Source organism: Scomber scombrus, chromosome 7 (assembly GCF_963691925.1).
Source record: "Scomber scombrus chromosome 7, fScoSco1.1, whole genome shotgun sequence".
Taxonomy (NCBI): domain Eukaryota; kingdom Metazoa; phylum Chordata; class Actinopteri; order Scombriformes; family Scombridae; genus Scomber; species Scomber scombrus.
Genome location: NC_084976.1, coordinates 9,807,244 through 9,831,394, shown reverse-complemented (window position 1 = coordinate 9,831,394; position 24,151 = coordinate 9,807,244). Strand labels below are relative to the sequence as shown.

The 24,151-nt window shown below is 38.5% G+C and overlaps 1 protein-coding gene across 1 annotated transcript in view; it reads right to left on the bottom strand.

The window, feature by feature from the left end:
- Positions 1 to 24,151, bottom strand: part of ulk4 (unc-51 like kinase 4) — a 75,089-nt gene extending 50,938 nt beyond the window's left edge. The window contains exons 1-18 of the mRNA XM_062422430.1: positions 24,014 to 24,151; positions 23,596 to 23,695; positions 23,105 to 23,244; positions 22,851 to 23,013; positions 22,350 to 22,451; positions 21,963 to 22,046; positions 21,675 to 21,750; positions 20,896 to 21,045; positions 19,704 to 20,029; positions 18,156 to 18,225; positions 17,813 to 17,879; positions 17,171 to 17,263; positions 16,854 to 16,914; positions 16,504 to 16,715; positions 15,817 to 15,863; positions 15,185 to 15,263; positions 9,860 to 9,967; positions 4,261 to 4,344 (exon numbers count right to left, since the gene is read on the bottom strand). Of these exons, the coding sequence (XP_062278414.1) occupies positions 4,261 to 4,344; positions 9,860 to 9,967; positions 15,185 to 15,263; positions 15,817 to 15,863; positions 16,504 to 16,715; positions 16,854 to 16,914; positions 17,171 to 17,263; positions 17,813 to 17,879; positions 18,156 to 18,225; positions 19,704 to 20,029; positions 20,896 to 21,045; positions 21,675 to 21,750; positions 21,963 to 22,046; positions 22,350 to 22,451; positions 22,851 to 23,013; positions 23,105 to 23,244; positions 23,596 to 23,695; positions 24,014 to 24,151 (2,100 nt within the window). The remainder of the gene's footprint in view (positions 1 to 4,260; positions 4,345 to 9,859; positions 9,968 to 15,184; positions 15,264 to 15,816; positions 15,864 to 16,503; positions 16,716 to 16,853; positions 16,915 to 17,170; positions 17,264 to 17,812; positions 17,880 to 18,155; positions 18,226 to 19,703; positions 20,030 to 20,895; positions 21,046 to 21,674; positions 21,751 to 21,962; positions 22,047 to 22,349; positions 22,452 to 22,850; positions 23,014 to 23,104; positions 23,245 to 23,595; positions 23,696 to 24,013) is intronic.

Here is a 24,151-nt window from a genome sequence, read left to right as displayed (position 1 = left end):
CAGAACAGGCTCTCTGATTTGCCTGATGTTCACATTTCTTCATCAGCCACCCAAATCAGTCATTCACTCTTTTCTGCCATGCAGATTAAATCAGCTTTGGTGAATTTGTGAGCTGGGAGTGGCTGCTGGGCATCTCATAGTTTATGGACAGATATTGTTTTCTTTTGTTGGACCAGCAAATGAAATAATTGGATAACAGTAGTTCATAAATAGAATACGACAACCGAATGTGCTGTTGGTTCTCAATGGGATTGGCAGCACTAGGAGCTATAGGCCTCAGGCTAGGCTTTTAGGCTTTTTGAAACAATTTGTGAAGAATATTCAGTTATTGTCTTGTCGCCCCCTACCCTCTCGTTCTGTTGGCCTCTTTCTCTCACTTCTCTTGCAGTCAGGGATGAGTAGCTCTATCTCTGCCATCTTTCGAACCAAATGTTCAACTCTCTATAACCTATGGCTGATTATCCAAACAGATCACAGCACACACACTTTTCTCTCCCCATTGGCACCTCCTCACCCCAATGGGATTAACCTATTTTTTAAAAAAGTGCAAGACAGAATTTTCAACCCATTACTTCACCCAACACAGGATGTACAGTTTGTGATGAGAAGAGTTATATCATGCATCTGTTGTCAGCATAAAATAAATAACTTAAATCTTGTTAACAGTAATAACTCACGTTTGGAATAGATTTATGATTACTATTTCAAATCCCACCAATAGACAACACTGTCAATGATTGGTTACATGTATGTTGAAAATCAAGTAACATAAATACTGCAAAGTTTTTGTAAGGTAACCATGAAAATAGGAACTGTGACTGTAATACATTTATTGCGTAGACTGCAGCTCAAAACATATGTATTCTCTGAAAAATACTCAATTGTGGTCCAAAAGTATCGTATTTGACTGAGACAAAAATGATTATATTAGCACCAGAAGATACCACCACAGGATATACTGTGATTAAACTACAAGTGAACATACAAATATAAACATATATAAATATAAGCCAAGAATGATGTTTTATTGGAACTTAATCTAGACCTAAATAGAAATTACCTATACTGATCACTCTGGCAGACAACACCAGCAATGGACCTATTGTTGCAGAAAAAGCACAAATGTAACCAATAATAACAACTGATTAGGAATAGATTTCTAAGGAATAACATTTCCCTTAGCTATCCCTAATTTAGAGTTAATTTATCTACCAATTTATATACACATACATCATAGCGATTGAAATGTAAATAATTGCATAATAAAAAGGTACGGTCTTCAATAATCTTTAGATTTATACATCTTAACATTTTGCTTTACAAATCAAAGTTATAGTTGTCATAAATGCATCATTGCTGTTGTTCCCTTATAGAACAGCGATAATTATACATTGACCTATCTTGCCACAAAAGTTCAATGCTTTCGTAATTAGCGCTGAATGCTTGTGCCAGATAACACGACTCACGAAGCGTGCCATCACCTGCTTTTCCAATTTAACTATAAATGTGTTCATTTAAAAGGGCAGGGGTAATGTAGTGAGGATTCAGGTCTCAACTCATCATTCACTTAACTCATCAAATCAAGTTGTTGTTGAGGGAAACCATAAAATAATCCAAGGCCTGGCAAAAACTTGTTTCCCATAAACTCAAACTGAAGTAGACAGATATAGAAGTGCAGTGCTGAGTATGAAGATGTTTGGATAAGTGGTTCTTGAGAAATATATAAAAATTATAAACAACATTGATTTGCTTCTTCTGCTCGTGGAGTCAATGAGCGGAAGAACAGCGCCAATTTGCCATTTCAACCCATAGTGTGGTCAGAGGTGGGTGGTTAATGACTTGAAAAAGTTTAAGAGACTTAAGCTCTACAATTAAACTATGTACTGTGAACCCAAGTTGGCAAGGCTAAGTTCAAGACTTGGTGCAGAATGTTTCGATGACAAGTTTTGAACAGGCACCGCAGTTCATCTAACTAAAAATCAAGGAATCTCTGTATATGTGTCCTTCACCCAACTGGAGAACAATTCTCCGCACTTTGCGGGTGTATTACTGGGGACCCAAGGAGGCACAGTGTTGAATTTGATGCAATTTGGTGCTAAAAGATTGACAATATCTTCATCATCATGGATCATGCATAAAATTAGGCTATTAATGATGCATGATTCATGCATGAGGGTGATTCATCATATACCGCCATGCACGCTGTTCTTGCCATCACCATCGAAGCATGATGGCACAATATCACAAACTTTACTTTACTGAGCTCCCATGAAAGCCACCCCGATATTATTAAACTCTGAATTAACAAGGGAACAGTGAGCCGCTCACCTCCATGTCTGAGTGCAGCAGGGGCTGCTTAATGTATACACCACTGCATTTTAGTGGGGTGGGGCTTGTTGAGTGGTAAAAACGCACAGTTAAACTGCCCCAGAGAGAAGAAGCATATGCTGTCTGGATCTAAACAACTTAATTTATTAATTCATTATTGTTTTAATTGATACGTTAGTTAGTTGATAGATACATATGTAGTTCTTGAGAAATAATGTCAAAGGCCCCATTCCAACCAGATAAATTTTGAACAGGCAGTGCACTAGTACAACTAACTACAGTAAGCTATGGTATAGTATAGACTACCTTGTTAACTCAGGAAATTCCCATGAGACAAAGTTAGACTATTTAGACAGCTCTGTAATATAACAGCAAATGCAGTATACTTGTGCATCTAAGAGAAAAACAACCAGTGAGGGAAATGGAGAGAGAGAAGGGAGGGAGAGGAGGAGTGGGAGAGATTGAAAGAGAGGGAGGTAAGTTGGGTCTGAGGATGAGTGTCTGGTCCCTAAGGCTGTGTTTGTGTGTGTGTGTGTGTGTGTGTGTGTGTGTGTGTGTGTGTGTGTGTGTGTGTGTGTGTGTGTGTGTGTATGTGTGTGTGTGTGTGTCTGTGTGTGTGTGTGTGTGTGTGTGTGTGTGTGTGTGTGTGTGTGTGTGGGGCATACTCTCACAGCTCAATAATGATAAATAAGTCAACCTCCTCTCCTCCCCTCAACCCCTCTCTCTGCTCCTGTCACACACACCCCTCTTCTGTTCATCTACCCCCCACTACACTCCCAGTGGTAATGAAGCAACAGTAGGTACTAGCTGACAACTGTGCAGACCAGAGTTTCATCTATATTCATTCTGCTATAGTGGGCCACCACAGTAAGACCCCTTCTACCTCCGAGAGACAAAACAACATCCATCCATCTCCTTCTCCTTCCATCAATCTCACCATCCACCAAATGTTTCCTCATTCAGCTCCAGCAACCCACTATGTAACACCATGACATGCAACCCTATAATATCTTATTATGTGATAGCACATAGTCAAAAGTAAAACATAAAAAGGCATCTCTAATTGTCAGTAGCATGGTGTCAACTTAAATAAATTACTTGTATATTTTACATAACATACTTAAGGACATGGCTTTATCATTGGAGACATGTGTGCTTTTGTTACACTATTAAATCAACCAAAGTCATAATTCATCTTGTCTCCTTTTTTTGTGGAAGACGAAAATATAAGGGGAAGCATAATAATAGAAAAGTAGATTAGACAGAGCAGATAAAAATTAAGTAAAAAAGAAAACAAGAATGCTAGCCAAAAAAAGCAAAGATCTACCTATATTTCTGCCTGTGCCATCTACTGTACGTGTGTGTCTGGAGGGTCCTAATTGCTGCTGAGGTCAGGCTGCTGAGAAGTAAAGGGTTGTGTTTGATGCAGGTAAGAGTGTGTGCGTGTGAGTGTGTGTGTGTGCGTGACTGCTATGCATGCCCTTGACTTGCAGCTGGCAAACAACGCTTTAGGCCCCCACAGCTGCCTCATCATTACTGTTCACAGGGATCCCCTGCCTCTCTCTCTCTCTCTCTCTCTCTCTCTCTCTCTCTCTCTCTCTCTCTCTCTCTCTCTCTCTCTCTCTCTCTCTCTCTCTCTCTCTCTCTCTCTCTCTCTCTCTCTCTCTCTCTCTCTCTCTCTCTCTCTCTCTCTCTCTCTCTCTCTCTCTCTCTCTCTCTCTCTCTCTCTCTCTCTCTCTCACACACACACACACACACACACACACACACACACACACACACACACACACACACACACACACACACACACACACACACACACACACACACACACACACACACACACACACACACAGTGAGAGAGACTTAGTCACAGCTACACAGGCACAGACACAAAAACAGACACACGCAGACATACACAGAGACACTCACCCCTTCCCGCAGGCTCCTCATTAAGCCAGTGTAGGCGGCAGCGGGAACGAACCACAGTCCCTCTGGGGAGCCTCTCTTCTCCTCCTGATAGAGAGGCATAGAAAGACAGGGAGAAAGGGTGAGAGGAGAGAGGAGAGATGAGGAAGGGGTACGGATGGGGGCGGGGGCAGTGGAGGAGTAGAGTGGGAGTCAGAGAAAGGCAAAGAGATAATGTGGAGAAGATAAAAGTAGTGAGGAGTGAGGAAAAGGGCAAGAAAGGGCCAAGTCAGGGAGGGGAGAGGGGAGCATAGGAGCCATGACATCTTGATTATTTAGATACCACGTCTTTAAATGAACATGCCTCAATAACGATTATAATCCAGCTTCGAAATATTGATTTTACAGAGAAATATAGTATGTTCACTTGCTCATGTATGTTTTCTTTGATTTTGCTCATTTGTGTAGTCACAATCACTTTTTACACAATAAAAAAGTAGGAATGTATACCTTACTTATGAAATAAAAACACATCATATTCTAATATCGACCTCTTTTACATTACAGGTTGTTGTCTCATCATAGCAGGAAAACACAGGTGTAAATAATACAGTAGCATTAATGATGGCTTCGTCCAATAAGGTGTAATGGTTTAACAGCAACTAATGAGCATTTTCACCAATAACTCCTGACTACAATCAATCAATCAATCAATCAATCAATCAATCAATCAATCTTTTAGTCAATGAAATGTCAGAAAATACTGAAACCTGCACATCAAAATTTCATACTTAAAAGATGAAATGGTTTAATACCCAAAAACATGCAATTTACCATCATATGAAACAGAGAAAAGCAGCAAAATAACCACATATGTAGAAACTGGAACCACAGAAAGCTTGGCATTAAGTATATGTACTATAAACTATACACACTATATACATGTGTTGTCACCATTTTGCTTCTACCATTATTGTTTGACATTCAACAAAATTATGATTATTTTGACCAATATTTCTGTCTTTCATGCAACAATGCACTGTTCATTGCTACTGTGCTAGGCTCTAGGCTATACCTAACCTTGAGGAAAAAGACAGCACTGGAGGCTATAGCTAATCGTTGTCATTGACTGTTGTTGCAGAAGAAAAGGGGAGCCAAGCAAATGATTTTACCTGGGGACACTTGAAGGGCCTTTCCCCATTACTTGAACTATTTTACCTGCCATTAAACAGGAAAACCGGGTGCACTGAGTTTACATCCTGTGTTTAGGATTTTCATTAGCAGTGGTTGTGATCAATTTATCAGCTCCTACAGCCGATGCAGGTTACAGAAATTAATTATTATTATATATTACTGTATTCAGTGGAGGGTGTAGACATCATATGGTGTAAATTATACATCAATCTGCTATTTTAGAAAACTTTTTTTACAGTCTGATAACTTTTTTATTTCTACCTCAAAATCATCAAAAAAACTACACCATCTATCAAAAAACAAGATCCAATAAAAGTTGAAGTTTGTGTAGTGTTTGTTAAGGTTTTAAGTTATCTCAATCTAACCTTGAGAATACAGGCAGAAATGCAGCTGATCATTGACACAGACCAGAAAACCCACCAGACAGCCAACCTGCCGGTCTACCAGGGGACTCTTAAAAGACTCAGCACAGATCAAATAACAACTGGGTTTTTAGTGCCATCAATAACTTGACTGGCCCTGCTAGAGAAACAGAAATTCTCAAGTCAAAACTGGAATAAAGGATAGGCTGGGCACAGAAGCCTACACAGCACTAAAAGTTGTGCCAATCATTGTCATTGACCGAAAAAAAAAAAAAAAACAGCTGGAGAGTTACTAACCTCTAACTAATCACTACCATCCTTAAGCATCAGACACCTCTCTCTTAACAACAAAGCTAGTACCAAAGATAAACATGAACTGACTAGATAGAAAATTGAACAAAACTGAAAACTAAGAGGGCACGAAAGGAAGACCAATGGTTAAAAAGTAAAAGCTGCCAATGTGTTTGGTGAACAGTGATGGTTTTGGAGTTCAAGTAAAACGAGTATAATCAACCAACTCCTACATACAGCACCAGTCAAAAGTTTGGTCAGACCTTCCCACTTGAATGAGAAAGTGTGTCCAACTTTTGACTGGTACTGTACATTCAAACCAACACTAAGGGAAAGTACAAAGATGAGAACAGAAAAAAGCTAAAACATCAAAAACACACAGGAACATAAAGAAACGGTAAAAGGAAAAAGGTACTGATGTACGTAGCTGACCTCAGATCCACAGGGAGTCTACTCCAGAGACTTTCAGACCATAAGTACAGATCAGCTTCAACTCACTTTAGATCTGTGCAGCAGAGAGTCTGTACAACCAAGGGGTCTTCTATAGACATACTTTGGCAGCATATCAACAGTCAGGGGCAAGTCCATAAAAATATTTATAAACAAGTACAATTATCTTTTACTATCAATGCTAAAACTAACAGGAGGCACAGATAAAATGAGTTAATTTAAAATTCAGGGAGCAACTTTCTGTACAAGTTATTATTTTACTAAAGACTTTTGGACAGACCTTGGAGCAAAACATTACAGTTGTTGAGTTATAAAAGCATGCAGTTGTTTCTCTTTATCAGGGAGAAAAAGGAAAGGCCAGCTTTCAGATGTTCTTCAAATGAAAAAAAACGCTTGTGTCCCTAATTTATATATGAGGTAATAATAACCTTCATTTTTTGTCTGCCTTGCAACATACCATGGCAATGTGGTCAACTGTGAGACCAATAGGAAGACATTATGTGAGTATATCCATCTATAGATCAACTGATATATCAATATATTGATAGATAGACATACATACACTCGATGGTCACTTTATCAGGTACACCAGTTCAACTGCTCATTAACACAAATATATAAACAGCCAATCACATGGCAGCAACTCGATGCATTTACGCATGTAGACATGGTCAAGATCAGGGGTGTCAAACTCAAATTCACAGTGGGCCAAAATTTTAAATTGAACAAAGCCGCGGGCCAAGGTTGAACAAATGAACCTTTTAATATGGAATCAAACAAGTTTTGATTTTACAATGAATATTGAACAAGCAAGGCTTATATAACTTAAAAGTGCAGGCGTGCAAAATCAAGTTGATAATAACACTAATAATACTAATAGTAACAATAATAGTAATAATAGTAATAATAATAATAATAAAACATATCAATGGCATATTAAATAAAATTTAAATAAAAATTGAATGCCTCCTTTCTGTTTGCAGCCTTCTGAGGTAAATGTCAAAAATTACCAGGTGATCTAAGTGACTTTGAACATGGGATGGTTGTTTGTTCCGGACTGCGGTTTGAGTATTTAAAAAACTGCTGATCTACTTGGATGTTCACACACAACCATCTCTAGGGTTTACAGAGAATGGTCCAAAAAAGAAAAAATATCCAGTGAGCTTCAGTTCTCTGGGTGGAAACTCCTAGTTGATGGCAAAGGTCAGAGGAGAATGGATAGATTGGTTTGAGATGTCAGAAAGGCAACAATAACTCAAATTAACACTTGTTACAACCAAAGTATTCAAAAGAGAATCTATGAAGGTGCAAAACATGGAACTTTAAAGCAGATGGGCTACAGTAGCATAAGACCACACTGAAGACTGGAAAAACTACGCCTGGTCTGATTAGTCTCAATTTCTGCTGCAATATGCAGATGGTAGGGACAGAATTTGGCATAAACAACATGAAAGCATGGACCCATCCTGCCTTGTTAAATGGTTCAGGCTGCTGGTGGTGGTGTAATGGTGTGGGGGATATTTTCTTGCCACAATTTGGGCATCTTAGTACCAACAGAGCATGGATTAAACACCACAGCCAACCTGAGTATTGTTGTTGACCATGTCCATCCCTTTATGACCACAATGTACCCATATTGTAATGGGCTCACCAAATCACAATCCAATAGTGCACCTTTCGGATCTGCATGATGCCATCATGTCAATATGAACCAAAATCTCTGAGAATTGTTTTAGCACCTTGTCAAATCTATGTCAGAAAGAAGACTTTACATATATACATATACACATATATAGGTGCTGGCAAATGTGATGTATGGCATGCAAGATTTTAAAACATGTCCAGCTAAATTTTAATGCCGCAAACAAGTTTTATTTTTACTATCTGACAAAGATTTTCTCTCTAAATTTGTCCTTGAGTGGGCAGCTTTGAGGTGCTGTTCAACACCTAACAATGACCTCTGTGGGAGGTGCAGGAATCAGTTAATCACTGCATTACTACTTGTTAAGAAAACAATGGCACCTATGGAAAAACACACACTCATCCAGGAGCTGAAAAGTCAGTTTATTAACGGTTTCTAAAGGACAGTGCTGAGATTCTCTATGGCTTGAAGAGTGTAATAAGTGTAATCAGGCGGGCTGATTGATTTTTGAAGGTTATCCATCAGCCATGTAAATAAAAACCTTACACTTAATCAACTTGCGTGACTAGACTGAGGTTAACCAGAAATAAATTAGAATCACCTTTTTGAATGAAGTCAAATAGGGCCTCCTTCACTCTTTCTCTTGTAATTTTCAGGGCTGGAGTCAATTTGCTTTCAATTCAGGTAGTTGGCAAGTAAATTTAAACTCACACTCATTACCTAATGACAGCACCCAGTTTCATTAATGTCACCCAAAGATTGGTCTTTTTCACTTAAGTAAAAAGAAAACGTCCTTTGATCTTTCTTATATCTAGCATTAGTATTATGCTCAATTTATGTTGACTCCTTAATTCAAAGGACAGCACTCATTCCACATTAATTACTTAAGAAATAGTTAAGAAAAGATTTGGGGGAAAAAGAAACTTTTCTCTGAAAGACAATATTTACTATCCAAATTTTAAAAGCCATCTGTTGGGGGCACCCTGATAGTCCTCCAGACTCATTATATGGAAATGTTTTGGGTCAGGCTATACAAATGTGGACAGGCATCTTTACCACACATTTCCAACCACTTTTCACATAAAAATTCAATCCAATGTTATAACATGAAATGGAATCAAAGACACAAATAAAAAACAAAATGTTTAAACCATGACCTCAAAAACATGTTAAAGGAGAACTCCAGTGATTTTGTATTGCAATTCCATAGTGTTGGAGAACTTGCAGGAAATAACATCACACCAATTCAACAGTGGCTAAGATATCCCACTTATGGTCTCTAATATGGTTCCAAAAGTCACTAAATTTTACACTTTCCATTATGGGACACATTAGCACCTTTCGTTGGACTCACGTCTTTAAAAACAATGCACCCCTACACTGTATCACAGGGTGCGTTTAAAAAATGTGTTGCCTCTAAGCCGAAGCTGAGATAACTGGGAGTTGTGTCAGAGTTGAACTACTTCTTGTTAGTTAAATGTAGTAATTGCAATAGGCTTAGTGGATTTCTTTGTTGTTTTAACATCCGTTTCCCTGAATCTTTCTTTCTCATTCCAGCTTCTGTCAGTCAGGTGGATGTTCACATGAGACAGTGCTCTAAGATGTGTATCATGTAACTCAAGTTATCTGCAGTATCTCCATCCTATCTGTCTCATGAATTTGGCTTCTGTCATGCAGACTCTACCTGAGAAGCAATAAGGTAGAGGAACTCCCCAAGTGGTGGCAGCAGGAACTGCTTTACTTTGCTGTTCCTCAGGTTATCTCTCAACAGGTCTGTTAGTGACGACACTGCCTAAAAAAGAAGAAAAAACAGAAAAAGGACAGAGATAGTTATATTAACATTTGTATTTGATTGGTGCAAAATAAAAACATATCTGATTACTGGATAGTTTCATTTAAATGTGCAAATAAACAACTTCTCAGATGCCCATTCTGATTTCTTGGTGATGCTCTGCCAGCCCTGATACTTCAGTCATCCTTCCTCTTTGCCTGGTTCTGAAAATGCTTAAATCTTGAATAACTACTGATGATTATAAACTGGTAAAGGATGTTCTGTCTACAGAAAATCTACTCTATTCTAGTTTGGTTGTATATGTACAAAAATGAGAGAAACTAAGGAGAGGTAAGGGTAAAAGCAGAAAGAATACAGAATGAGGAGGAATGGATAGAGCGAGAGAAAGAGAACTAATCAATATTGAGAAGGAACAGGAAGAGGGAACACACAATACAGTAACAGAGGAAGAATGAAGGAAAGAAAAATTAAGAGAAGAGAAATAGGGCAACAGAGGATGAGAAAGAGGGAGAAGAGGAGAGCAAGAAAGAAAGATATGAGCTGGGCAGCAACTGAAAACTATCAAACTACACACACACACACACACACGCACACACACACAAACACACTGTGTACACACATATGCATGTATACACATACACATGGATATATATATATAAATGCACACACATAACTAGGTACACAAATTCATGCAATCATACGTACTTGTAAGAAATGCACACAACACTTAACAACACAGAGTTAAGTATATGCAAAGACAGCCTTGCTGGCTGGCTGCTTCCTGGCATTAGCATTACTGCCAGCTTCCCCCTCTGTGATCTGATGCAAGTTCTGCCTCACTCCTCTATCGGTCTCTCTTCTCCCCTTTTTTTTTTAAATTTTTCTCCATTTTGTCTCTCCTCTTTCTATTGTTTTTCTCTACACTTCTTTTCTCTTTGTGTTGTACTTTGTGTTGCCCAAAACATATGTATCATATAATTTATCTCACTCTTTTTTTCCCCACACTCTCTTGCTTTCATTCTGTCACCTTGTGTCATGTTGGAGGGTGCGAAGTGGTAAAAATCTATTTGTCATGTTCTCACACCATATTTCCCCTTTCCCAAGAGAATTATTCTACCCTTTCATTTTTGCCCAAGTACCATGGTGTAATCTCATGCTGTGCATGATATGGAATCAGTCTGCCACTGAAATACTGAGTTTCGCCCGTATACATTGAGACAAGAACAAAAGCCCATATGTTTGGTTACTTACCTAGCAATCCTTTAGTTTACCAAAATCAAATTGAGTTATATATAAAGTACAAACTCACACCATGTTGTGTGAGTATTAACCAAGTACATTAATGGGACATGTGCAATGAAAAAAATGTTCTTGTTTTCAACTCCCTTCGGAGCTATACCCACTAATAACATGCTGTAAATGGCTGAGTGGGGAGTTGAGATTCTGGGGTGTGTTTGAAACTGGTCACGCAGCTGCTCTCAGGCAGAGGGTGCTGAAAGGCACTGCTGTGCAACAAGCCAGAGCGGAAAAGCAAACACAACACACACAATTTTCCCCCAGAACACATCATTATCTCAGCATCAACATTCCCTTAGATCAAATGACACACATGAATGCACACACAGAAAACATAAACATATGCACTAACTTAACATGCATAAACAGCACTCATAGTAGTAGGGACAAAAAAAAGACTCCACAACACAACATATAGAAGATTTGCACATACGCACACAAATAAGGGCAAATACAAATAGTGCACGTAAACAGTTACTGTGTCCACACTTGGGACAGCCAGATATGTAAAGAAAGAGTATAGAGAACTGATTGGTGGATTAGTGGTCCCATATAGAATGAACTGCACATGACTTTACAGCTAAGATTAGGCTTGTTTCTGCTGAGGTGAGAGAGGAGACTTATTAAGTAGTATATTAAGCAGTACTGTAGTCGGTTGAGGTACCCATCTTATCTTCAAAAGCCCAGCTTCCCACCCAAATTTGATAAACTTCCTAAATTTGCATGCTAAATCTTTACTGAGATAACCCTTGGACATTTTACAAAATCCTCTGAGGTGTCCAATGGTTGACATACTGTCACATGGCAAAATAAGACAACAAACGCAGTGATTTAGATAGACAAAGTAAATGTAGGAACCAAACAATTAATTTCAGAGATGTTCGACATAGATTAGTCCAGGCTCTGAAACATCTTCATCCATAGGGCAGGTAATCTGAGGGGAATTTTTTATTTTTAATCATCACTGAAATAATTAAAATCAAAGGATATATCCACGAATTAATACTACTATATTATTTATTTGTTTTCAGATATTTAAACAAACTGGTTCAAACTCTCTGGTTCAAAATCTCATCTTTTCCTTGCAAGACAAATTCACAAATCCTTAGACTAGTGTCTTCTTGGAGCCATTGCCCTCTGAGTGGGTCCCAGCACTTTATGTGCGTTCCTAAATATGTATGTGTTTATGTGTGCAGCTTTATGTGTGTTCCTGTGAGCTTTTAGAATGTATTAAGACTCCATATCCCCATGAAACACCCTGTATAGTGGAAGCTGTACCGGCTAAACTGCTGTAAAAGCCACAGAAAACTTTATAAGTGATGATAAGTGAAGGGGAAAATGATATCTTGTTGGGTTTGAAAGCACAGCTTTCCTAAGTTGAATAAGAAAAGCAGGAAGCTTGTGTTAGTAACATTAACCCAGACAATTTTATTCTCATTTAATTCTATTTGAGGAGAGACAGAGACAGACTGGAGAGAGAAAAGAGAAAGCAGCAGGACAGATAGAAAGGAGAGTTAGATAGAAAGAGAGAAACACACAAACAGGCATGTCTGTGTGTACGCATGTGCACGTGTGTGTTTGGAAGGGGGATCTAAGCATATAGCAGTTACCATAGTAACTAAAGCCCAGCCCTGTCACTACAATCAGCAGGACTGCAGCAGGAGAACCCCTGCTGAGACAACACACACACACACACACATATGAAAGTGCGTGCTGTTTTATTGGTCATCTGTTAACATCACTATAGCATAAGAACACACTGAAGCACAGAACAATTGCATGCACACACACAAATGATGGGGAAACAGAACATCACAAAAACTACATACACAGGAACCCTGCTGAGTGCACACAGAAACGTGTCTCAAAAATAGCCCATGCACACACATACACGTACACACACGGAACCCCTGCTGTGTCTGTAGATGGACACACACATGGTCATAGCCAGACAGACACACACACACAGACGCCTACATGCACATGCACATGCACGCGCGCGCGCGCACACACACACACACACACACACACACACACACACACACACACACACACACACACACACACACACACACACACACACACACACACACAGTCATACAGCTTTGTCCTTTTCTTAACAATTTGTCATCCTATGGTAGCTGCAGGGAGGTAAAAAGGGTAGCGGGAAAAAAATGTTCCGCCATTTGTCTTTAACAACAAGCGCACCAGAAAAAAAAAAACACTGCTATGCCACAGTCGGCCATTTTGTAATTTGCTGTGACGACTTAGCGGCAGTAAGTGGAAAAATAGAGAAGAAAAAGACAGACCAGGAGCGGATGTGGGATCAGAACTACTTTAACAGAAATTGAATTCATTCAGAAAACACGGATGTGATCGGTAAGACTAACAGACAAAGAAGACTAGAGACAAGGTAGAAAAGCAGAGAACAGAAAAAAAGGTTAAAGTGTTTAGTTCTGTTCAGGATGAAAGGATCGAATAAGGAAAAGAGGCTCCAGATCTCACCTCCATACAAAACTGCTTTTATGTTGAATTAGTTCAGCACCCCTCTGTTTTGACATTTGTGGGGTGTGTGTGTGTGTGTGTGTGTGTGTGTGTGTGTGTGTGTGTGTGTGTGTGTGTGTGTGTGTGTGTGTGTGGTGTGTGTGTGTGTGTGTGTTGAGTGGGGCACAGTAAGTATCTGTATTATCCATGCATGTATCTATCTCTGTGTATTTGTCCATAGCACAAGTGTGTCCTATTACTATACAGTACTTTCTTTACTATAATTGTGGCTATTACAGTGATGTACTGTAGCGAAGTACCATATTATAATTTGCATTATAACCACAACAATGAAAGTGATGATAATTCTATTTCTATCATATCGCAAACAATTATGTATAGTTATGTATAAAAGCAACAAATCTGTAAAAGATTTATAACTACCTACATGCTTACCAGTAGCATTACAATTACTTAGAGTTGTCATACTTGCATTATCAGTTAAAGTGGAACCCCCTAAATCATTTACTGTGCAATTTTTGGTAACAAACAGCATGCTGTGATAACCAATTTTACAAAACTTTGATATAAAATAAACACTTAGGAGACTGTATATGCAAGAAACAACTGAAAGCCAGTAAAATCTCTCTCTTTGCGTGCATGTGGTGAGTGATTGTGGGAGACAGAGAGAATGTATTTCTGAGGCTAATGAAATGAGTTGTAGTATTCTAGGTTTTTAATGCCACCTGCTGGTACACACTGGGGCTATAAAGTTTGTTCTTGAAAACAATTCCCATCCACATGTTGTTTTAGGACAGATTTTCCCCTTGTTGGACCTCAGTTTTAACTATTGGTGATGTTCCACTAAACAAAACAAACACAGACATAACCTCCAAACAGAAATGACACATCTATAAAAATGATTTTAAAAAAACATAAATGTGCACAGCAACATCAGGCATGACTTACTGTAAGTAAAGGCAACTATATAAACTGTATGCAGTGATGTGCTCATTGTACTTATGTTTTATGTATGTTTCTATAGGTAAAATGAGTATGTCTTCAAACCTTCTGTAATATACATACGGTGGGCTGGTATGTACTGCCACCCAACAGTGAAAACAGGTACTGCAGGCCTAAGGTCCTTACAATGTTTTGCAAAAGTTTGGGTCTTCATCTGTTTGATTGTTTGTTATTGAACATGTTGAACAAAAACAACAACAGATTTTAAGTGATTTCTGATTATGCTTTCTCTATAGTATCAGTGTTGCTCCTCGAACCATGGAAGGCTGAATGAACAGTGATATACTGTAACTACAGTCTAAATAAAATGTAACACTCTAGCTTGCAGAGGAGACAGTGTGGAACTGAAATTATATAACAGCACTGTTAGGGTTAGGGTTAGGGTGTCAGGGTGTGTCTGTGTGTGTTTTATACCTCAGAGACAGAGCTGTCCCCTCCGAGTTCAGTACAGTGCAGAGCCAGTAGACCCATCACTCGGACAGCCTTGCTTCGCCTGAAACATTATTTTTTATTTAATAAAAAGTGTTGATTTTCTGTTTACATATTAACACAGAACTATCAAAAAAAGGATTCAGTCACCATAATTTACAAATGCAAATACTCCTGATGGTGAGGAACAATGTAGTGTATACGTAGGAAAAGAAGAATATGAATTTCAAGTGTATGTCTGAAGTCCTTGACCTCCAAACAAAAACACCCACTTATAGCTTACACCGGTCATGCTATGTGTCAGTAACTTTGAAACGCAGATGTTGAAGAACAATAAAAGAAAAGTATAAGAGCAAGAAGGAAAGAGAGGAAAGAGAGTGAGCAAGGGCACATTCTTATACTATAAGTATAGATTCCTCCAAATCCTTGTCTTCCCCTGATGTGTGTTACTTTAGAACAACCAACTGCTACAATAACCTATAGTGACATCCACCAATGACTAATTTAGTTTCTATTATTTCTTCATGTTCAACATTAACATTTCTGCAACTTCCTTGACACTTTGAAGTCATACTCCCTGGTTTATGGGGGAAATTATATATACATAATTTACTTACACATCCCAGTTAGGAGCTTGCCGTAATTGCAGGGTCAATACTGAAAGCTGAGGGGAGATTAGAGAGATAGATACAGAGAAGAGAGGAAAACAACATTAGAGATCTAATCTGTAAGAAATGAGGACAAATGAAAGCATGGGTGTGAGTCCATATTTGAAATCAGCTTGACCAATGTTTGTAGACCAGTCAATGGCATTGTTTAGGTCTGGTGGATTAATAAAATATAGGCAGGTTATATGAACAAAGCTATGATCACACCACAATATCTGACTGTCTTAAAATATACTTCAGTACTGAAAATCAAAAAAATAGTGTCCATTTTTATGTGTTTTATTACAACTAAATAAAAAATATATATACCCATTATCAGGTATTTCATCAGATGACAGAGAAGTCGTTTTTATTATCCCTCGAATAATTCTATGGGACCATGTCCTTGTCACTGCACTATTGATTCCTACCTGACTAATGACTAGCTGGGAGCAATTGCAAGAACCTCCCGCATGTTACATCTTCCACTTTCACCTGTCAGCAAAGAGCTAGCAGAGAGCTCAAAGGGATCTAAATTATCCCCAGGACAACTGATGTATTAGCAGTGACAAACAATTTGGAAAATGGAAAAGCAAAAATGTCATAACTTGCAACAATATTACAACAGGAATGATAAGTAAATACAAGTTTTCCTACCAGTGCTGAGTTAATTAGCCTGTTAGCAATGTCTTTATGTCCAACAACACAGCAGAGGTAGCACAGCAGGTTGAGTCTGGAGCGAGTAGCTGTAGAGGGAACAATGGAGGATGAGGGAAGAGGAGCAGATGTGTTCTGTTCTTCAAGAGATGAACAGAGCTGCTGAAGGAAGACTCTCCACTCTTCATCACTCAAGGACTGCAGTTTCTCAGCTGAGGAAGAGGAGAGGAAGTCAGCCTCAAGATAGACTGAAACCAGTGCCCATACACTGAGGTCTTCTGTTATTTGTGTAAACACCATCAAAAAGTCCACACTTGATGCTAACTTGAAAAACAAATGAACCACAGTACCTGAATGTGCTGGTACACAAAGAGTTTTAGGATCAAATCGCACAGGAGGACTCTTAAGAATCTGGTAAATACAAAAAGAAGATCGCACTGTAAACCTTTGCATGAGCTGAGCTTCATATCACCATTATCATACAGCTGTTTTATCTTTCCCTGCTACTGTAGTCAGTAGTCTGTAACTGTATGAGGAAGATATATTAAACATTTTATAGACGCAAACAGGTAAACACTGAAAAGGAAGGCAAAGCTCCCCAAGGATAGCTATGAAAACACCTGGAAATCTGACTTAGCATGTGTCCAATAATATTGCATGTATGTACCTTGGGGTTGTCCATGACTGGAGAGACAGTCAGGTCAAAGTCAGTGTGGAGAAGAGCTTTCACACAGGATGTGATGTCAGTACCAATGCTGGCCTAGGAGGAGGGGGAAAAAAGAGAAAGGAGGAGAGCAGCTGAGTCCACTAACCAAGCACAAGCAAGTCACTGCTTTCAGAGGGGTGAAAAAGTATTTACACACCAGCAGATGGAGGGAGAGAATAACTGAGGGAATAGCTGAAACTGACATTTATTTATAGTTGTTGTTGTACAGAACAATCAGTTCTATAAGAAACTCTCATAAAAGATGACACCATCCACTGTTTTGTGGTTAACTGGAACATTTCCTGTTCCTGCTTGTGTTGCACCACAGGAAGTCAGGTTTTGTCCCACACAAGCAAATTGCCCCTCTTGAAGAAGATAAATGTGACACTGCAACCCTGCCTGAACTGACTATTAAGACCTGTGCAAGACTAAGACCAGCAACTTGGGATAAAAAACAGCAGTGCTGTGATTGGATCAATGTACACCGATTAGGTACAAGCTGCCAGTTTGTCAGTTACCCGTTTTATTATACTTTTAATGGCATGAATATACCCTTTCTGCTGTTTACATGGTGCTGCAAATTATAGGTATGGGGGGAGTTACCTGAGGAGCAGGGGTGTGGTTTGAAAACTCTGACACACTGCAGCTCCTTCTTGAAGTGGCACAGGAGCTAGAAGATCAAAAGGAAAAGAATAATAAACTTATAGCTGTTTGTGGCTTACTGCCTGGATATATATGTAGCTACATATATATATATATATATATACACATAGTTTAAATGGTAGCGGTTGAGAGGTTGAGGTAAGAGGTCGGATTCCCACTGGGGCGACTTCTTCTTAAACTACACACCATGTAGTAAACACCTTGTGTAGAGTGTTTTTATACATGAGTGTCTAAGAAAACACTATTTTGGACAGAGTATCAACACACAGCCTGAAGTTAATACCTGAGCAGAAAAATTGCTTCAGTGTTGTCCTCATCCACGCCACTCTTTGGCCTGAGCTCTGATACATTATCTGGAGGAAAGAAGTACACATGATACTAAATCAGATTTTCTGTTGTTCATTATGACACAAATGTCTGTAACACATGCATAGTAAAAGCCACACAGGTGGGATGAGATCTGCACAATAGGAACTATGGCAAACAGTGAAAAATCCAAATGTTTGCAGCTGAGGGGTAACTGATAGGATAGACCTACACTTATCCAGAAAACCACAGATTACTACAGCCAAGTTCATACAACCGATATGGTAAAACAAGTAAATAATAAAAAGGTGATAAAAATGTCCCCTTTCTTTATTTAGGAAAAGTTTGCTAATCGTGCCTCGTGTGCCTGTCCTTCCAACAATATCAAGTTAAACATTCTCAGTCCTGCTGCTGAGAAAAAGCCTTGCTCATGGGTATAATAAATACAATTGACAAAGTATAACACAGCATATACTCATGAATATTAGTGGTAAACTGGTATGCCCTTGCTTTCAAGAAGAAACTCAGTAAATCATAGATTCCATCAATAGCCACCTTTTACGTCAAATGTATTAGGATATCCAAAATGTCCTCTTAAATATTTAACAATTTCAACAGATTTATGGAAAATTTCACTGGAGTTTATATTTACATCTTAGATTCAATTTGATGTTCTTACTTTTTTAGGAAAATGCATTTCCAACACTTTACATAAATCATAGCTTAACTTAAAGCACAGACAACTCTGAAAATCCTGGTTTAAAGCAAATGCCCTCAAACCATTGACAATGGTTGACATTGGCAATGTTTTCTGTGTATGTTATCATTAGTTGAATGAGTGTATTGTATATTGTTTTGATTAATGTGCTGTATCATTTTTGCTATGTCAGATCCACCATCTTGAACCCTCCCCTGCACAACCCCATCCGCATAGGGATCACAATGGGTTGTATTGTGTTATCCTCACTTTTACTTTTACATAAGCACCCTGCCAATGCCCTGGCAGACCTCATGTTATTAAATTGAATTTGTCAAATAAAAATCAATCACTTCGATTACTTTCATTAACTTTCAGCACACACAATTCAACACAAAATTTCCATTCTTGTTAACAACAGACAAATATATCTAAGGACTTATACCTGAGGTTTTCCATATGTCCTCTGTGTCAGCTACCCTTACTGTGACTCATTTTGGAGGCTGGGTGGTGCATGTATCTTCGCCACAATAGCATACCGTAAGCAGGTATTAATTAACAGAGGTTTAACTCAAAAATTCCGATTAACTACCTTTCATTTTAACCCCTGCAAACAAATGTGTATGTGCATATTCATATACTCATACAAACACACACACACACACACACACACACACACACACACAATGAGGTTTACATACATATACAGAATCCAGTTTAACCAGCCTGCTATGGCTATGTGTGAAAGGCTATGGCTCTCTTGTCATGTCTAACTTAAAAAAAAACCTCATAAACATAATCAAACACAGACATCAGGAAACGTGTTACCTAGTTTGAGTGACTTATTGGGCTGCAGCATGTGGCACGCCTGCTGTGCCCCAGTTAGCTTGAGGTCTTCTGTATTTGCCTCTCCCTCTCCTCTTCTCTCCTTTCCCAGCTCCCTATCTGAGCCCTGACTGTTCCTCAATGCTCCATGGGATGTGAGTCTGTCTACTTGTTGGTTATTGATCCTGCTGTCTGGTCGGTCAGTTGTTGTCTGTGATGAAATACATTTCTTCGAAACTTTATGGGCTGGCTGGGTGTTGGCTAATTTGTTGTGGGGGAGTTTGTCACCTTGTCTTTCTGAAGGAAGAGGGTTCATGATCCCTGTTTGTCTGTAGATGTTAAAACAAAACACAAATTAAATGCAGAAAAAAATGCAGCATATGCACCGTTTTGAATCAAATTCATGGTAATTCTGCAGCATGTTTATTGTGCTATTGAATTGAATACATAATAAATAATGATTGAATAATGTGGATTAAAAGAGTCTAGACTGGGTTTGGACAGCACTTTGGCCATGTTTACACCCTGCATTAACGAAAGTCTTGGGTGAGCCAATCACAAGTGTACAGTACTTAATACAAGTGTAAACGGCCACAAAGACGCATTGTGATTCGATCACTCAAAACACTTGTGGAGGTGTCCTGGGATAAAATTGACCTTTTGTGGTGTAAATGCTAACGCGTCCTAATGTGTCCCCAGCAAGGACGTAATGGGAAAACATGTCATCATTGCAGGAAATGGCAGTTGTTTTGGTAAAAGCGTACCAGCAGTTGAAAAAATGGAGAGAAGCACAAATGTATGCGGATGTGTAATCTGAACAGTTGAAAAGCCTGTACATGTATATTCGTTTTTTGAAACATTTTATTAACTCTTGACTAAAAAATCTAGCAATACTCAGACATGATAACTCTGCACAGGGTCATTTGACCTTCTAGCAGAAGTCACATAGGCAGAAACAAAATCTGAGCATAAGTGGTCATCTTGAGATGCATAATAGAAATAGGTGTGAACGGTAATGTGTCTCGGCTGTCTACTCGCATGTTAATGTCAGGTGTGAACAGGGCCTTTGATTTTTATAGAATGTCCGCTGTTAATCTGTGTATTACTACTCTTTCAAAGAGCAAATCCAAATGCAGTGAAGTGGCTGCAACAACATGTCTGTAGAATATAAGCAAGAGAAATTATATCAACACACCTTGCACTAGCTGAAACAACTCCCTCTCTGTCATTTTTTTCCTCTGTTCTCACTTCTTCATCATTATTTTCATCTTCTTCCTCCAAGTTCTTGTCCTCCTTTAGAGCTTGTGTCCAGAAAGGGTGGTCCAGTAACTCTGGCCAATCCATCCTAAAGAAAAAGAAAAAAAAAACACTAAACTAAATATTAGGAAACAGTAATGGCACTAATCTCAGCATGCAATAAAATATAACAGTTCCATGAAAACCACCTGAGAATCAAGTCAGAGAACCCTTAAGTTTCAAAGTTTCCACGTACATCAGAAACTGTAAAACATCACTTGGTCTGTTGTAAGTTTCATCTTGAAACATCTGTGCCTGTACTTCTGTACTTTATACTGGGTTTTCCCTCAGTGTGGCACACACTGGAACCAAGATACATACCATCATGACAATACTAAAACTGCAAACTCCATGGTGAACATGTATCAGATGGAAAATGTAATTAACTAATCGGTTCTTTATATGACAGAGTGGGTATGCTCTTGTGAATCAGGCAAAACATTATAAGAATCTAATGAAATTAAAAATGAAATGAATCATTGTATGAATCATGTATCAGAGACTGTTTTTTATTATAATCAATGCACCTAAACTGTAAAAAAAAAAAATCAAACTATAAGGTACCTGAAGATTCTCCACCCTACTAAATTTTATGGTGATAGTATCAACTGCAGTAGTGGAATAGTGAGTGTAAATGTTGTGGACCTGTGCCTGTGATGCCACAGTATGGGGGCTTACCTCTTATTGGGTTTTTTGTTGAGTAAGCCTTTCAGAAGATTTTGGAAATCCTCACTGGGAGGACAGGCTTGAAACACTGCAACAAACAACACAGTAGATCTCAACTAAATACATAAAATAACTTTAAAAACAACACCAAATTATACAAACATTCCCTCAACAAGAAAACAATAAGCTATTGTACAAATTAAATTCCAAACTGAAGCCAAATATGAAACACAAGTTAATTCAATTATGGCCAAACTAACAAAAATGTTGTGAACTGTGCGTCCATGTGTGTGGATGTACCGGTCTGTCTGGGCAGTGGTGGTTCCTGATGTAAAATAATCTCACTGAGTTCAGTGTAGCTTTCAGAGTAGAATGGAGGTTTACCTGGAGAATAAAAACACTTTAGGTTGAGTTTCATATCACAATACGGTGTAGTATAATATAGTAAATAAAGTTTCAGTCAAGGTTAAGGTCATATATATTTTAGTTAAAAAACATTTGTTTATCATTTCTAATACTACTAATACTACAACTACTACAATGGTTACTACTGGGAGCCTACATAGTAATAAAGGTAAATGGGGAAAAGGGAAAAAATCACTATTAAATGAATTCATACTCTTGCATACTTTGTCTCATTCAGTGAGTGCATGTATCTGTGTGTGTGTATGCATATGAGTACAGTACCAGTGTACATGTAGTAGAGTATACAACCCAGAGCCCAGAGATCAGAACTCATATTGGTTTCTGATCCCTGCAAAACCTCTGGAGCACTGTAAGTTGGTGAGCCTGAAAATACACATACACATAGTTAGCAGGAAAGACGAAAATAGTACCACAAACAAAATATGTTTCATTAGGAAATGGATTGAGTTTTAGCCAAACTACATTTTATTAGTTTAGTAATCATGGCCATTACTTGGTATATTGTGAGGACTAATCAAATCATGGCTATGTTGTTACCATTTTCAAATTACTGGTGGCAAGTGGATTTATTTAGATTATTAAAGTTCCCATACACTTCTTCCTCAGGGTATAATGTTTTCAGCACATAGCATCCAGCATATATAACATGTGCCCCAAATCAACAAGATTCTCTTCAATTTGTAAATTTTAGACATTCTCCTGGCTAATCAACCTGTTAGCTTCCCTTTCAATCAACAATGCATTAAAATTCAGTCATCTGACCGTGTAATCTTTTCCTCATGTGGTCCAAATACTCCTTGTTGTCTCCTTCCCCTGTCTCTTTAGATGTAGTGAGCAAGGTAAAGAAATCCTCCAGTGTCTCTCCCTCTACTTTGGACTGACAGAAGTTACCAAACTTCAAAATGCCACTACCATCCAGTAGGATCTATGGGACACATACACACTGTATTCATATGGTAAAAATAATATTGATATTATACTGTTGGTCCAACATACACATGAACAGAGGTGCAAACCTTAGCGGGGGTCAAGTCCGAGAAAATTATTCCTAATTCATGGATGTGTTTCAGTCCTTGGACTAAGTCCCATCCAAACCTCCTCACCACATCTTCTGACAGACATCCATCCTGACCAATCACAGACTCTAGAGAACCACCTAACACAAAGAGAGATGAACAAGGAGAAAAGACAGACAAAAAAAATATATAGAGCAAGACTTTTTAGATCTGATTCAAAGTACAGGACCATTTCATTGCACAGATGCCATTTTAAAAATAATACATAAAAAAGCCAGTTTACCATCTATACTAGAAAGTGGGTATCTGTGATGACTACCATAAATGAAAATAAGATGTTATTTTGTGGAACCAAAGGGTGCCAATCAGTTTTAGGTTACCATGAGATGTATTTGTCACTTTCCATCTACTGATGGCTGAAAAAAGGAAGTAAGTGATGACATCTAATGGTACATGGCTGCTGATCAGAAGTATGCGTAACAAATACTGACCTGTACAGAGCTCCACTACCAACCAGAGGTGGTTACTGGTCTCATACCACTCACAGAAGGATACAATGTTTGGATGATCCAGATCATGGCAGAGACGGACCTAACAGGGAAACAAGTGTGCTATTTATTGCAAGGCTCAAAAGCTAAATCTAAAAAATAAAAATAAAAACATGCAGTTAACATGCAGTATCCTTGCGACGTCTGGCAAACAACTGTGCACTGAGATATGTGAAAATCTTTGTGAAAGTCTTGTTTCTACTGATGGTAACACATGTAGGTAAGCCAATATTAGTCACTATGTAGGTCCATACACTTTAAACCACTCTTATATTAAAATGAACTTTCAGGCCTCTATATGAAAATAAAGATCTAACTGATTTGATAATCATTTTTAATTTAGTTTAAAGCACTATCGTACATGGTTAGTGATCTCAGGCCTTTTGGCTTTGTCAGCGCAGATGATGGCTACATAATTGAGATTGCCCTTCCTTCTTCCTTTATAGACAACTGAACTGCTGCCTGCTCCCAGCTCCTCATACAGGATGAAGTTCTCCAT